Here is a 16,260-nt window from a genome sequence, read left to right as displayed (position 1 = left end):
CTCCCAGCGGGTAGACGGGGCCTAACGAGGCCCTCGGGGGGAGGGAGGCTTGGGTCCACCTAGACCTCAGGCTCCTCGTCTGCCATTTGGCTCCCTCCTCCCATTCAGAAGCCCACCTGTGGGGGCGGTAGAAGCGGGACACGTCAGAAGGGACACAGGGACCTAAAGGCAAGTGGGATGGACGGCTCCCGTCGACGTTGCTCCCACTCACACCCCTTTCCTTGGTGTTACCGCAGGGAAAGAACCCTCTGTAGGCCTAGGGGGTGGTACCCGGCCCGTCCCCCTTTGCCCAGTGGATCTGGTGCCCCGCCCCACCCCACGTAGGTTGGTGTCCCTCCGACACGTGGGCTCCCCCGGAACACGGAATCACACCCAAGCTCCAATTTCCACACTTTATCTCGGTGCAGTAACTGGACAGTCCGGAGGCCTGGAAGGCACCTGCTGCGCACGCGCAGTCCGTCGCCGCGGGCCTAGCCAGGCGGGGCGGGTGGGGGCGCCGCCGCGCGGGCGTAGAGGGGGAGCCCGCCGTCCCGCCGGCCCGGTGAGGTAGGCTCAGACGCAGGCACACTCGCGCGCCGACAGCTCGTGGACCGTGTGGTAGCGGCTGTGCGCGTCCAGGAAGGACACCTCGTCCTCGTAGGCCGTCGGGCGACAGCAGGGCTGCGCGCGCACCCGCTCCCGCCGGACGCGCCTCCGCTGGCGGAGCCGCCGCAGCCCCAGGTCGTACACGCGCGCGGCCGCCTCGCAGGCGCCTGCGCAGTAGCGGAACAGCACCGTCTCGTCCGACGCGTAGCCCAAGCCCAGCTCGCTCACGCGCACTTCGAGCTCGCGCAGCCCGCACGGCCGCGCCCCCGATCGCGCGCGCGCGCGTCTCCGCCGGGCCCCCGCCCGACGGTGCGGACGCGGGGATCTGCCGGCCCAGGGCGTCAGCTGGCGCAGCTCCACCGCGTCCGGGGCGCCCTGCAGCAGCGCTCGATCTGCGGGGAGAGACACAGAGCGGGGTGGGTCGGTGGGGAGCTGGGGGAGAGCTCCGACCGTCGCCCTTCCCCTCGGAAAACAGCCCCTTTCTGGGCCCCGGGGGCCTTCGCGCACCCTCCCAAGGCCAAGTCTCAGCTCACGGCCACTTCCCAACATGGCACCTAAACGGTCCCTGTCTGGGGGCCCTGCGGGATGCCTGAGCAGAAGCCCAGCACCATGGCTCCCAACGACCTTCTCTGGACCCAGCCCCTGTGTTGGGCACCGGCCCTTCCGCTGGGCTGTTAATGAGTCCCTAGCTCACTCTGTGGGGGCCCCACCCAACACCCGCACCCACCCCCCTCCGCTCCATCTCGTGCTGGCACTCAGTGTCTCCGTGAACAGCACCACATCGGGCTGGGTGGGCTGCTCAGAACGTGCAGACGACAACAGCAGCAGACACCGAGGCCTGGTGTGGGGACCGCGTGGGGAGGCAGCAAGGGGATAGCCCGGCCTCCCCCGTGTTACAGGTGAGACAACTGGCCATCCAATAGGGCAGAGACTGGCCGAAGGCCACAGCACTCGCAGGTGACAGAGAGAGAGAGAGACACGAGTACAGGCTTCTTCCGGCCTCCCTCGTGTGGCCAAGTTTGGCCCAGGTCCAATTCTCTGCGCTCCCACGGTGCCGGGAGGTGCCCGGAGTCACAGATTCCCAGGGCCCCGGAGCCTAAATTTATTTCCCAGGCGGCTGGGCTGCCCCAGTCCTCTGGAGAGCCTGGCAGGCATGCCAATGGCAGGTGGCACTGATAGTGGAAAGGCAGGCGGGGGCTCCCAGCCTCTGAGCAGGTGGCAGGCATGCTTGTGGTTGGGAGAGGAGACCCTGAGTTTATCCCCTGCCTGGCCGCACCCCTGGCTCAGGGAGACCCTAGGGAGGGGGTGTGTCTGTTTCCGCAGGACATCTCAGGAAGCAGACAGACCCTAATTGTGAGTCTTGCTCTGCCAGTTCCAGCCCTATAAAACTTCAGGCAGGTGATGGCCCTGCTCTGTGCCTCACTTTCCCTGTCTGCTCAAGGAGCTCGGAGTATTCCGATCTGGCTGAGGCTGTGGCACTGGAAAGTGGGGATCAACTGAGCATGTTTCCAGTTCTTGAAGCCCTGGGCGAGGACTGGGGTGGCCGGTGGCGTCTGCTTTGGGGTTAGGTTGGAGCCTACCTAACTTAGGGTGCCTAAATTTCCACCCTGTAGTGTGCCTGTCTCTCAGGTATACATCCACACAGTTATTGTGGCCGCGGTGGGGGGCGGGCGGAGGAGGTTGCCAGATACAGTACAGATGCCCGGTTAAATTTGCATTTCAGATAAACAGTGAGAGCTCTCTTAGCCTATGTGTCCCTGCCTCCCTCCAGCAGGCCTGGCCACCTGCACAGGGTCTGAACACACCGATATGAGACGAGCAATAGCTCTCCCCCAATCCGAGCCCCACCCAAGCCCCACCCCGAGCTCCCACCACCCGCCCCCGCCTGCAATTCCACCACCCGCGCATTGGGCTCAGGGGGACTCGGGGCGGGGGGGTCAGCGGCCACTCTCTTCTCTTAGTAGGACTGCGCCCAGGAACAGGCTGCCAGGTGGGCAACCCCCGCCCAGGGGCCAAGAGCCTTCCCAGTGGATGCCCGAGATCCCACCGTCGGTGTCGCAGCTCAGGCTCTAAGCGCTAGGTTTTGGGGGCCCCACCCTGGTCTCTGGAACTCAGGGTCTTGGGAAGGACTTTGCTGCCCGCCGGAATAAGCGGGGGGCGGAAGTGGAGCCCGTGCCTCAGGCCGCCCTTGTCCATTGTAAGGACAAGAAAGGAGGATTGTGTGGGCCGGCAGGGCGGGCGCGGACTTGCCCACGAACCGCACGCGGTGCAACCCCGCGGGCGCCATGCACGCGCCGCGACCGCGCCCACACCTCAGCCGCCGGCGTTGCGCCCGCGTGGACACGCGCGCACTCACAGGAGGTCGGACCCAGGCCCTTCTACCCCAACTCCGTCAGGTGGGCGGGGCAGGGGGCGGGCCCCAGGGAGGAGCGGGGATCAGGGGCGCCAAGGCCACGCCCCTCGAAGGGGGCGGTTCTGTATCGCCACCCCAAGGTATTTTCCCCGGGCGCATCTCTCCCAACCTATGTCTCCCTGTCTCTGAGCATCTCTGTTTCTGTTTCTCCCCCCATTTCTACGTCTCTCGGGGTTTCCCACTCCCCTTGGTCCTTGTCCACTGGGCAGTTCCTTGGGGTCTCGGGTCCGGCCTTCCGGTACCTGCATCCCGTGCAGCGCATGGGAGCTCCCCCATATCAGAGGTTGGATGCCCCGGTCTAATCTCCATCCAGACCCCTGGCCCCTCAAGACCAGAACCTAATTCCTTGTGAAACCCCCAGCTCCCAGGAACCCCTCCACCACCACCCCTGCCAGGACCTTGGGGGAATTTGCACCCTCCCCACCCGATCTAAATTAAGCCTCTTTGGCCTCTAAATAGAGTTCCACCACTATGGCCGCCTCCCTATCAGGGAAGCTGACCTAAGTCGGGGACCCCCTTACACTGGGCCAGGCGGGCGATCCGGGCGTCCAGGGTGCGAGGTGGGCGGCGTAGTGGCGTCAGTGCGGGTCCCAGGCGGTGGCTGAGGAGCAGGCCGTCCCGACACATCCAGATGGAGAGCACCGAGCTGCAGAGCACCGAGGCCAAGGCTGCCGCCTTCCAGCGCTGCATCCTCGGCCTGCGGGCACGTGATGGTCAGCCCCACGGCCTCCGTCTGTCTGTCTGTCAGTCAGGCAACAAACGGAAACAGAGAGCTGGGCCAGGCGCCGGGGACACAGTGGGGCCCCTGATTTCCAGCCACTTCTGCTTAATGATCAGTAATAACATAGACACAACTCATCAAGGAACCACTGAACCAGCTTGTGAAAAATGCTGCCCAGGAAAGCGGTGGGCACTGTGCCAGGAGTAGCAGGGCAACCGCCCCCATCTGGGGCTGCCACAGTGCTTTCCTGAGCATTGACGAAAGCTGAGGCTTGAACAACCAAGGTAGGAGTCCGCCAGGCACAAGAGAATGGCATCTCAGGCAGGCGGGAAGAGCCAGTGCAAAGGTCCTGAGGCTGAACCAAAGTTGGCCAGTGCAGCCAGGAGGCTGGAGCCCAGGGAGCCTGGAGGGGAGACTGGAAGGAGGTGAGGGTGCTCCCAGCAGGGGGCACTGTGGGACTGGGGGGCGTGGAGAACAGAATGTGCTCTAGTGTGTTCCTGACATTGGGGTCCTCCAGAGTACCTCCCTCCCCTCTCTGAGCCCGAGTTTCCCCTCCAGACAGATGAAACTACTGCCCAGGAACAGGTGTCCATGGACCTAAGCTGCACTCGACCCACCCACCCGCAGGCCTTTGCACAAGCCCCTCCTCCCACCCAGCACAGTCTCTTCTCCTCCTCCCCACTCCCAACCCCATCTGAGTCTCAGCTTGGACAGCGACTCCCCCAGGAAGCCCTCTCTGGCTGCTCTCACCTGCGCCCTTCCCCCACCCCCTGCCCCCGGGTCGGAGCAGGTGTGCACCCCCAGTGGCCCCAGCCTTCCCGCCGTGTTTCACGGATGACTCAGTGCTGGGCCCGCCCAGCCCCGGCGCCCTGAGTGCACACAGTAGGTGTTTCCTGAGGCCTGCGCATTCCCGCCCACCTGGGCCAGAGCTTCTCCCCGCCGCTGGGCGGCCCCCAACCCGGGTTTACATTCCCAGGCCTGGCAGCCTGGTGGTGGCCCGCGCGGGGCCTGGCGGCCCGCCCGGTGTAAACATTTACACGGAGCGCTGAAAGCCGCGCTGGAGGCCGGTCAGCGCCTGGGCTGGGCTGTGGGGTGCCGGGCGCCCCCACGCGCGCACCTCGGGCGGCTCAGGCTGCGGGCCCCTGCGCGGAGCCGGCATTTGCGTGCGATTTGCATTTCAGTCTGGCCTGGACCCCGCAAGGGCAGACTGGGCTCAGTGGGTCTGGAACCGCCTCTCCATGCCTCCTCCCAACCCGGCACCTCCGCCCCACGGAATCGCTGGCGCGGGACCTACAGCGGCTAGACAGTAGCAGGGCACATGTATTAAGCACCTGCTGTGTACCAGAGCCGGTGCTGAGCCCACCTAGGAGGCATGGTGAGCTCCACTTACAGCTGGGGAAAGGCAGCACACAGCAGGTAGGGGCTTAGGCAAGGACACAGCTAGAAAAGCATCTGGGATTGGAATCTGCCTTCTTGGGTGGGACACACACGTGGGGGCTTTGCGGGGCTGGGCTTGGTCCTGGATGCCCGATGCCTGTGTAGTCCCCTGAGGACTCGGCTGCCCTGCTCGGTGGTGTGTGGATCGGGTGTGTGGGAGGAACACTGGTGGCCCCTGTGGCTGGAACAGAGTGAGGGGGGTGGAGGGGGGAGGAGGGGAGGCCGGGGAGGGGCCCGGGGCCGGTCTCGCAGGGCCTTGGTGGCCACGGGGGGCACATCTCCTTGTCAGGCTGGTGCAGCAAGCAGACGCAGCCTGGAAGTTGTCAGGTGCCCCAACCCACCCCCTGGCCTGAAGGAGTATCTGCTTTATGCTTTGGGGCCATAAAGCCCTCTCTGCACGCCCAGCACCCCGGGTGCTCTCACGCACGTCCTGCCGTGGTGTGCCTCCGTTTCCCTGCTAGGCTGGCACGAGAGCCCCGCCCGGTGCCAGGCTCTGGTCCTGTGTTTTTGCGGAGGCCTTCCTGGGGGGGGGGTGCTGAGAGGCTGGATGGGCTGGGAGACGGCCTGACCCCCAGAGCCCCCGGTGTCCTTGGAGCCGCAGACCCCCCGGAGCTCTGCTGAGGGGCAGGAAAGCAGAGGGCCAAGGGTGGAGGGGGCCCGGTGGGTGCGGCTGATAAGCGTCTGTTAACAATGGGCCTTTCAGGAAGGGGGTCACCCAACTGGTTTGTGTCTGGCGCGGCCCTGACACACGGAGGTGCTGCGCGTGTGGCCGAGGGCTCGGGGAGGGGGCCCGCTGTGCACCATCCGTGTGTCTGGGTCCTGAGGCTCCTGGTCCCGGGTCGGTGGGCTCACAGCACACGTGGGGGCTCACAATCACTCACAGTCGGCCTTCTTGTCCTCGGTCACGCACCTGGGTGCTCTCACTCCCGTGCACTCCCAGACGCTCCTGCACGCAGACCCTGGGACACGCTGTCGCTTGCACACTCCGACACCGGCCCACTTACACTCCCTGCGCTCGTGCTCACCAACCCCTTCCAGCAGGGTGGGGCTCACACACGCAGGTGTTTTCACGCGCACACGGGCATTTTCACTCATGTTGGAAACACATGGCCGTGCCCTCACACTCACACGGGCCAGTGTCTCACACGTCCATCCGAACGGGAGCACACTCACGCCCGAGGGCATTGTCACACACACTCCTGACATTATTCCACTCCCTGAAGTGTTCACAACTCACCCCCTCAAGGAAGATTACACTGACAGACACAGACACAGTCACGAACGAGGGCTTGCATACTCATATCTTCCAACACGATCACACTCACTTATTGGAACACAATCGCGCATTCAACCATTCTCACACGCCCTATCACTACCTCACCCACATCCTAGTGTCCTGCACTCAGAAGCTTGGGCGTTCACACTGAGGCATGTTAACGCTCACACTCACACGTTACGGCAGCCTTATTTACCTGCTAGTGTAATTCACGCTCACACATGGTCACACTTGGGCAGTTTCCACCACACTCGTAGGTTATGGTGTTTGAATACAGCCCTGCTCACACACGAGCATGTGCGCACACTTGGGCACTCGGACACAGCACAGACCGGCTGCCCCTGTCCTCTGGAGCTCTCACCCTCCCGGCCCCTCGGGTGTTCTTAGCCTCTTGCACACCTGGGAGCCCCTACACAAGCGTTTTCACACTCTCAAGAACAACACACATGGTCTCCGGCACATTGGCCCAGAGAACAGCAGGTCTGGCCATGCAGGCATGTCGCCCCCCGAGCCCTCCCCTGAGCACTCGACCTGTGCACACTCAGGGACACACACCTACAGGCGTGGGGTGTCCCACATTGTTTGCGCGCTTGGCCGAGGACCGAACTGGGCCCGCCACCTGCTTGCTTCTGCCATTCTCACTTCGTGCCCACAAGCTCATACACATGGGGACATGGGGACACACTGGTCCAGGGCCTCCCTCGCTGCTCAGACAGGGCCTGGCCCTGGTGTCCTCTCAACTCTCAGAAAATGTCCAGACCCTGGAGAATCCTCACTGCCCAGGGAAGGGAGCCCACCCATTTCTTGGGGTCCCTGACAGTCTGAACTCCAGAAAGTCGGATCCAGGATGACCTTACTTCCAGCTGGAGGCCACAGAGTGCCCAGGGCTGGGACGCGGCCCAGAGAGGGGTGATGAGTAACCCAGAGTCACACAGCCAGGCGAGCCCTTCCTATCTTCCAAGGAACAGACAGTCAGGGTGAAGGTGTGTGTATGTGGGTGTTTCTGGAACCTTTCCTTGGTAGTGCCAAGAAACTCTGCTCATTATCCTGGTGCCCAGGCAACGCCCTAAGGCTCCACCTTTCCACGGAGCCTCCCAGGAGACACAGGCCAGGCATTCCTGTTCTCGAGGTCAACAGCCTCCTTCCTGCAGAGCTCCTGGCCTCCGGGAGGCACCGGTTTCTTGCTCATTCCCAGGGAGAAGAAGGATGGGAGAAGGCACTTCTTTCCAGCCACTCGTCTCTCTAGTCTGAGGGAGGTCTTGAATCCGGGCCTCCCCCCATCTGGTAAACTCCTACTCATCCTTCAGAGCCCTAGCTCCTATGGAACCTCCTCCAGGAAGCCTTCCTGGCTTCCCATCTTGGATCTCCAGCTCTGGGTCCCTCCCTCTTACCTAGCCCCACTGGCATAGTGTTTGGACCCACATCTGTCTTTTCTGGACTGGGGGATTTTTGAGGGCTAGCCTGGCCTGGGTCCTTTTAAGGCACGGACAGGCGTCAAGAATTCTGTTCACAAAGGTAGGAGCTTGAGCGTCTGGGGGGCTCAGTCGGTCAGGCGTCTGCCTTCAGCTCAGGGCATGATCCCAGGGTCCTGGGATTGAGCCCACATCGGGCTCCATGCTCAGCAGGAAGCCTGCTTCTCCCTCTGCCTCTGCCTGCCACTCCTCCCGCTTCTGCGCTCGCTCTCTTTCTCTCTGTGTCAGATAAATAAATAAAACTTAAAAAAAAAAAAAAAAAAGGGTGTGCTGCGGCTCCTTGGCCGCCGTACTTGAGCCCCTGTGGGGTCTCCTTCCGCATACACCCTTCTCCTTCGCCACCGCACTCCTGGACACCTCCTGCGCCTTCCTAGAGGGGATCTCCCTGAAGGGTGCTGCCCAGCCCCGTGGGAACTCGAGGGAGGACACGGAGGAGCTGGACCGGCGGCTGGTGGGGCCGCCGTCACCGCCCGCGGGCAGAGTGAGCCAGGCCCCGAAGGCTGCAGGGTCGGCCGCGTGTGCCCCTGCGGGTGAGCGGGTGTGCGCGTGAGGAAGGGCTTGTGTCTGAGCCCCACGGCACCCGGGTCTAGATGGCTGCCTTAGGATCCCTGCTCTGCCTCTTCCTTGCTGGATGACTCAGGGCAAGGCCCTCCCCCTCCCTGGAGCCTCAGTTTCCCCCTCCGCACAGCGAGCTGCCTGGGACACCTCTGCTCTCATAGGGAGGGCCAGCTCCTGCATTCAGGGCAGACCTGCGGGCCTGGCCGGTGGCAGCAGCGGGCCGGGCCGGGCCTCCGCCCCCAGGGCTGACAGCAAGGGGGCTCCCTGCTCCTCTCCTTCCCCCTAGAAGGCCCCTGCAAGTTCCCGTGGTGGGGAAACTGAGGTCGCAGGAGGGGCAGGACTTGGCCTCCGACGAGGCAAGACTCAATGGTCCCTGCAAAAGAAGAACCAAATTCCACAGCCCACAAAAATGTGCCCCCTCCCTGGGAGGCCCCAGGGCCCAGCCCCGCCCCATGGTGGAGATGGGGAGGCCAGGGCAGCCTCGAGCCGGCGACACACATCTGGGGGTAAACCAGGAACATCTGGCTAGCGCAGCTGGTTCCGATGCCGCGTCTGCAGGGGCCTCATGGGGGTGGGGGGAAGCCGTTACAAACACCCCCAGCCAACCTTCCGTGCCTAGCTGGAGGTGGGGGCCCAGCCTATCGCCTTTTCCCCACCCAGAAGCTCTCTGTTGCCCACTTGCTAGAACCATCACTGGCTCCCTGCGTTTTTTTTTTTTTTTGATTGATTGATTTGAGATTGATTTTTTGATTTGATGGATTTGAGAATCAATCTGAGCTCCTGAGCTTCCATGAAGGGGCTCCAGGTGTGTCTTCACCAGAGGGAAGCCGAGAGAGGCACAGACAGAGTGACGTCTGGGGGGGGGGGGGACTGTGCTGATCGCCCTCTGACAATAATAGCAGCAAAAAATAAATAAAACTAAAACTAATAGCTCACACTAGCACCAGCGCACACCGTACTGGTGCTGTTCTAAGCACTTTACACAGAATAATTCACAGCAAAGTATGGACTATTTTATCTCCATTCTGGGGGTGGGAAAACGGGTCCAAGAAGTGACATTATTTGCTCAAGATCAAACAGAATAGAGTGTAAGTGGCCAAGCTGGGACTGGAACAGATAGTCAGGTGAACTCCTACTCATCCCTCAGAGTCCCAGCCCCAATACCCCCTCCACATTCTTAATCATGGTACCGCATGCCCTCTCTAATAGCAACAATAATAACATTAACGCCCCTACCACGCAAGCTATTATGTTTACGTAGTGTCAAGTACTGTGCTAAGTGCTTTCCACAGGTTTAATGGTCCCCACAGTCCCTGGAAAAGATGTCGTTTCCCCACACACAGCTGGTTGAGCATCTGACTCCTGATTTCGGCTCAGGCTCTGCACTCAGTGGGGACTCTACTAGAGTCTCTGCCTCTCCTCCTGTCCCTCCTTCCCCACTCGTCCCCATGAACGCGCTCTCTCTCTCTCTCTCTAAATATAGACAAATAAAATCTTAAAAAAATAATAAAGAAAAGAAAAGGCAAGGAAAAGAAAAGAAAAAAAGTGCCAAACTGAGGTTGAACCTGGGTCTCACTCCAAACATGTCCTCTCAAATGCCTCCACAGTCCCTGGGTCCTGGTGGCCAGGGCCATGGGGAGGGGGTGGCGAGCAGCGGGTGGGCACCATAGGTCCTGCTATCTGGGAGAAAGGGGGGCTGATATCCATGGAAATAAGAGGTTTTCTCGACGACCCGTAGCAGAGCAGAGCCAGCAAGTAAATAAAGTGTCCACATGGCAGCAAGCCCCGTGTGCCAGGCTGAGTTCTGCCCCCAACACACCAGATCAACACTTACTGAGCGCCTACTGTGCGCTGGGCCAGGCAGGGAACCGAGGCTAACCTGCACCCCACCCCCGCCAAGCCTCCCGTCCAGTCAGGGAGGTGGAGAAGAAAGAAGAAATGAATAAGGTAGTTTAGATGTTGGCAGTAGGGTAACAAAACAGAACACAGGGAAGTCATAGTGACTGGGGGAGACTTTGAGGGTGAGCAGCCAGGGGGGCTTCTTAGAGGAGGCCGCCTTGCAGCTGAGACCAAGTGAAGATTTGGAGAGAGTGTTCTAGGTGGAGGGAGTTGCAGGAGCAAATGGATTTTGGGGTCAGTGCGGGGAGATGAGGTAGGGGAGACAGAGGGCCATGGGACCTGCATGGTCAGCTCTCCAATCCAGCCCCCCCAACCACCACCAGTGCCTGGAATTCTCATCCTGAACCTGCTGCCACGTGGGGCATGTTTTCAGGGAGGCTGGGCTGGAGAGTGTGGGGGGCGGGCAGGGCCACCAGCTTTTCTGGCCCAGCCCTCATCGGCTGGCCTGTAAAGTTCTCACCTTGACCGTACGTAGCAGGCTGGTCTGCCTAGCCAGGCTGGCCTGGGGCGGGCCTCGCAGGCATCTGGGGCGGGCAGGAGGGGGTTCCCTGGGGGGGGGTGGATAACAGGATCAGCCTAATTAAGCCTGGCATGGGTAAGCAGCTGGTGTGGGGCCGGCGGGTGGCACAAGAGACTTGGGTCCTCTGGGAGTAGCCAGGAGGACACCGTGCAAAGCTGGCCATCGGACAGAGGGGGAACAGAGGCACAGAACTTGGGCCTGACTCAAACCCTACCATTGGTTTCCTGGGAACCTGGGGACCCGAGTCATCTCTTCTACCTCCCCAAGTACAAATTCTGCACTTGGTCCTCAACACATTGAGCTTTTTAGGCACGCTCTCTCGGGTGTCGGTCCCCAAAGCTGGGAAGTGAGACTACCTACTGCAAACGCGTGCCCCTTGTCTGATTTCTTCCAGGACCGACCTGAAGCCTGGTTTCCCTTGGATTTGAAGAGAAGCTCTTTCCTCTCCTGAATACCTTTGCTGAAGTGCCCCATTCTCCCCTCAGGCTTCCTTTGTAGCTGTTACCTCCCCTGAAAGTAACCTCGCCTGAAAATAACTTCCCACAAATATTTGTTGGTCAGTGAATGGTGTGGCCGTTGGGGTCAGGGCTCCTGGGCTTTGTCCTCCAAGGAAGACAGACTTGGACCCAGGGTGGGGCCCCGTGTGGGGAACAAAGTGTCTACATCAGGGTAGTAGGGTCAGAGGAGATTTCCTGGAAAAGGGGATTGAGAGGATGGGGCCGTGAAGGATGAGTAGGAGTTTCTAAGTAGGAAATGAGAAGTCATTCCGGGTAGCAGGAACTGCACATGCAAAGATCTGGCTGGCTGGCTTGGAAACCTCTCTTCCACTCCCTCACCCACCCCCAGGTGTGTCAGGCACCAGGCCCGTCTTATCCTGTGCTTTGTCCTAGCACAGAGCCTGGCACACAATAGCTTGATGCTTAGAAAATATATGGGGCAAGAAGGAAAGATCCCTCTGGTTCACACAGTCTCAGTTTTCTCAGCTGCAAACTGGGGAGAACCAGCCTCCTGCCGGGCCTGCCCGATGCTTACCTGGTGCTCACTAAGCAGAGGGAAAACCCCATCTGCCCCTCCTCTATCTCCCCATGTGGGCCTCGCCCCAGAGGCCCAGACTCCTCTGTCCTACCTTGGGGACCAGGAAAGATGTAGCTGCATTGGAATTTACAGTCTCAGCAAAGAACTCTGGGCCCAGTGGTGCCAGATGCATTAAAGACCCATTCCTCTCTGCTCTGTGTTTCCAGCCCTAACTCCTAGGAATCTGGCCCTGAATGCCCCAGCCCGGTTTTTCCTGGGCCAACCTCTCGGAACGGTCTCTCCCTCCCATACTCATCCAGACACTGGATTCTCCAAAACCAGTTGTGTTTTTACCTGCCTCCAGATCTCTGAATGTGCAGTTCCTGCTACCTGGAATGCCCTTTCTTTTCCCACTTAGAAAACTCCTATTCATCCTTCACAGCCCCAGCCCCAATGCCCCTCTTCCAGGAAGTCTCCCTTGATCGTCTTACCGTGAGGTAGACCCTTTGCTCCTCACTCTGGGCTCCACTCTGGGCTCCACCCTGGGTCTGTCTTCCCTGAAGGACAAGGCCCATGAGCCTGGATACCAACAGTCAGCCACACCATCACCATCCAGCAAACATTCATGGGAACAATCTCTCGATTGTGTCCTTGTGCCAGGCTGCAAACTCGTTCCTTCTCCTGCCCAGATTCTTGAAAGCTGTATCCTCTGCTTGTTTCTCAGAAGACTGAGGTCTGAAATCTGAGGGATAGTCCCGATGGTGGAATTTCAGCCAGGTGTCCTGCCGCTGGGGGGCTCCTGCTCTTTCCTGCACGGCTAGAACTAGCTCTTTGTAGCTCGCCACTAGGAGTAGTCTACAAGGCCCAGGGGTGGCTTCGGAACCCTGAACTTCAGGAGTCCTTGGATGAAGGGAATGAGGAGGGGTGTCCAAAGGGCCCCAAGGCAAGGGGGCTGGTGGCGGGGTGGGGGATGGGTCGGGGGGACTGGCAAAGCTAGAAGTCTTCCCTCCACTGACATCCGCCTAGACCAGTCACGCCCCACTGGGGCTTCCTCAGCCTGGGGCACTTGAAGACAGACAAAGAGTGTCATGGAACACACAGAGAAGGATTGAGCAGAGAGAGGGCAGGGCAGGAAGGCAGGAGTGAGGAAAGTCAGGAGTCTGGCCTCCAGCAAACCCCTCCCTCCCAGGACCATGGCCATGCTCCCCAGATCTGGGTTGGGGTCCCAGACTTGCAGGTAACCACAAGCCCAGAGCCCAGCCAGTGACACCATGATATATACAGTTACTTCTTGGGGGAAGGAGTAGTGGTGCCACCAAGTCCTGGGAGTGGCCATTTCTCTCTCCAGTCCCACCCCAAATCTGCCCCCGTCTGTATCCACCGCTGCCTAATGACTCCTAACCCACACGCTGCACCTTCTGGGAGAATTCCGAGACTATCTTGAGCAAGAGATGCCTTTTTTAAAAAGCAGGAGGCACAGCCCCCCTCTCCTTCAAATACACTCTTCGCCCTTAAGGGACTACCCTCCCCCCAAAAAGGGTTTCGCGCCCTCTTGTGGCTGAACAGGCGGCTCCCAGAGCCGAGAGAGCCGGGCCCTTACCGGAGGACACCGTGTCCCCGGAGGCGGCGGCGGCTGGAACGCGCCACTGACAGATGTTTACTTCTGCGCGCAGCTGGGCCGCGACGGCAGCTCCCCGGCTGGGGTCTGCGGATCCGAATGTCCCCCACAGCCCCTTGTACACCACAAGGCAGCGCGTGTGTCTGGGTCTCGCCCTCCTGGAGGCTGGGGAGGGGATTCAGGCTGCCCCCGCTTCCACCCTGTTCAGACGCACACTTGGGGGGGTCCAAGGAGGCAGAGGCGCGCCCGCCCCGTCGGACAAGGACCCTGGCCAGATCCTGGCTTGGAGAGGCGCCGAAGATCGCCCTGCCCACCTCTGCCCCCCCTGCCATGCGCGGACCTGTCGCCCCCTAGACCACACCTTCATACACATGCCGTTTCTTGGCTAGGGGAGGGAAGCTACCGGTCTATCCGGAGCCCCTGGTAGCCCCCAGATCCCCGTCCACGGAGCTGGTCCTCCCCCAGCGCCGATCCCCTACGGGTCCCCAGCCTGCCCTTGCTTACCTGCTCGGGGTGCCCGACTACCCGTCAGTGGTGGCCGCGCCTGCCGCCCGCGCCGACCCCAGCCCCTGCCCCTGCCGCCGCGACCGCCATCCGGGCCGCCTGGGCCCGCGGCGCTCGGGGGGGCCCGGGCCGGAGGGGGCGGCCGCGGGGGGGACGCGGCGCGGGCCAGCCCATGGCCCCCCCCGGGCTCGATCAGCCGCGGGCTGCGGCCAACCCGGCCGGGCTGGGGCTGGGGCTGGGGGCGCCCTGGACGGCCCGCGGCTCGGAGGGCGCAGAGCGCGGGGGCGCACGGACGGCGCGGGCGGCCTGAGCGCGCGGCGCTGGGCTCCGGGGCTGCTGCGCGAGGGGCCCGGGCTTTCGGAGCGGCTCCACGGCGCGCTCTCCCGCCGCCTCCGCCGCTCCCGCCGCGGACGGCTTGGCCGTCTCCGGGCGGGGGGCGGGGCTGGGGGCGGGGCCAGGGGCGGTGGCTCGGGTTTCCCGGGACGGGAGCCGCCCCCGCCCAAGGCGGGGGCCGGAGGAGCGCAGGTGCTGGGGTGCAGGGGCCACAGCGCCCCCTCTAGAAGGTAATCTCCCCGGGCCCCCGGAGACCACGGCGGTGCCCCTTTAGGAAAGCCAGCTCCCCATGACACCGCCTCCCCAAGGGCCCCCTTCTGGGATAAGAGGCACAGCGCCCCCGACGCCAGTATCCGCGGCCTTGAGCGCCCCACGCTCTGGTGAGGATCTGATTTTACTGCCAGACTCCTGGGTCCTGCCTGGTCCCCTTTCGGAAAGCAGAGTCCCAAGAAGTACCCTCACCAAGGAAGCCCCTCAAGGGAGCCCCGAGCAGCGCCCCGCTAACTAGCTGTTTCCCACCCCTATTCCAGAGACCCGGTCAGCGCATCTTCCAAAAGTCTGGGGCCCCGAGAAGCCCCTCCCCAGATTCTCCTCGGGGGAATTAAGAGCTCCAGCACTACCCCAGACGGCGGTTACAACGGCTACAGTCTCCTCTTACCCCGCTGAAGATTGTGGGGTCTTCCTAGTCCTGCCCCAGGTCCTCTTTTTAGAAAGCTAAAGAAGCCCCCGGTGACAAAGCCATTCTAGAGAACTGAGACTCCTAAGACCGTAAGTGATACCCTGAGACTGATGATACCCGCTGCCCACAGAGCCCATCACTAAGGGGCAGTTCTCCCCAGTCTGGCCTCAGAGCCCTGCGGGGGATCCCATCCCCGGCTCTCCACCGCGCTCTCTGGGTACCAAGACCTCGCGTTGCCCCTCCCGCCAGCGCGCCCAAACCCACCGGGCCCCCTCCCCGACGGCTCCGCGTTCCTAAAGCGCCCCCTGGCGGCCCCAGCCAACTGCGGGGGGGTGGAGTGGGCGGGGCTGGAACCGCCGTGGCCCCGCCCCACCGCGGCCTAGTTACCGAAAAACACCCTCCCTACAACCCCGCCCTCGGCCTCCGCGACCGGCTTTTTCCCGCGCGCCGCCTGCGTTCCTGGGGCCCGGTGCTCTGGTTTCTCTCTACTGCCGCCTGATTTCTTGGGGCCTCCTCGCTCCCGCACAGGCCGCCTGCCTTCCTCTGGTCCCAGACGCCCTGGGATACGTCTGGCTATTAGACCTTCCTAGGACCAGCGTCCCGTCTCCACGCCCTCAACGCGCGTACACACACACACACACACACACACACACCCAAGGGGCCTGTACAACTTGCACTACAACGCAGTGTAGGCGGTGACAGGAGACACTCAGGCAGTCTCACTTCCTGTACTCAGGCTCATGCGGCTGGGGGGACATCGGGGTCTGCGCACAGCCCCCAGGAAGGAGTCGGCCAGGACGTGAGCTTGTGGGTAGGCTGGGGGCATAAGGATGAGCAGGTGTCAGAGAAGTGGCGGCGTCAGAGCTGCCTGGTCCTGGTCCAGGATGGGAAGGACAGGTGTCTGCTCTATGCAGCCTTGGGCCCATCCTTCTTGAATGTGCCTCAGTTTCCCCATCTGTAAACGGGTATTATGCGTAGATTCTAATAGGGTTGTGGTAGAGACTGAGTAAGTAAATAGGAGTGACCATCCCTGGCTTGTGGTGAGCGAGGCCCATGCCACCAGTGTCTGCCGTCATTGGTGTCACCACATGGTCCCAGTGACATCCTGGCCGGAAGAGAAGGGTACGGTCCCTGCGGCCTTTCACACACAGATGCCCAAATCTTTGGCCCAGGCAGGCTCCAGCCAGCGCCATCCTTATTCTCACACACACTGGGGCACACGAAGTCCAGC

General features: G+C 61.9%; 1 protein-coding gene across 2 annotated transcripts; it reads right to left on the bottom strand.

Moving 5' to 3' along the window:
* Positions 1–226: 226 nt before the first annotated feature.
* Positions 227–14,438, bottom strand: NRTN (neurturin). 2 transcript variants are annotated; one of them, XM_032307653.1, is made up of 3 exons: positions 14,018–14,438; positions 3,520–3,695; positions 227–977 (listed from the first exon to the last, which is right to left on the bottom strand). In XM_032307653.1, exons 2-3 carry the CDS (start codon positions 3,686–3,688, stop codon positions 553–555), a joined length of 594 nt encoding a protein of 197 aa, XP_032163544.1. In that variant the 5' UTR covers positions 3,689–3,695; positions 14,018–14,438; the 3' UTR covers positions 227–552. The 2 variants fall into 2 exon arrangements, with proteins under 2 accessions (XP_032163544.1, XP_032163534.1); XM_032307643.1 differs by having other exon boundaries at positions 229–977; positions 3,520–3,739.
* Positions 14,439–16,260: the final 1,822 nt, after the last annotated feature.

The sequence above is a fragment of the Mustela erminea genome, chromosome 1 (genome assembly GCF_009829155.1).
Source record: "Mustela erminea isolate mMusErm1 chromosome 1, mMusErm1.Pri, whole genome shotgun sequence".
In the NCBI taxonomy this organism is placed as follows: Eukaryota; Metazoa; Chordata; class Mammalia; order Carnivora; family Mustelidae; genus Mustela; species Mustela erminea.
This window is presented reverse-complemented; position numbering and strand designations above follow the sequence as displayed.

What these genes read in the sequence shown, in the direction of transcription:
- NRTN (XM_032307653.1), bottom strand. Translation starts at nt 3,688, where the DNA reads ATGCAGCGCTGGAAGGCGGCAGCCTTGGCCTCGGTGCTCTGCAGCTCG. An exon ending in GATCGCCCGCCTGGCCCAGT is followed by an intron (nt 978 to 3,519) that starts GTAAGGGGGTCC and finishes CTCTCCCCGCAG; the next exon opens with ATCGAGCGCTGCTGCAGGGC.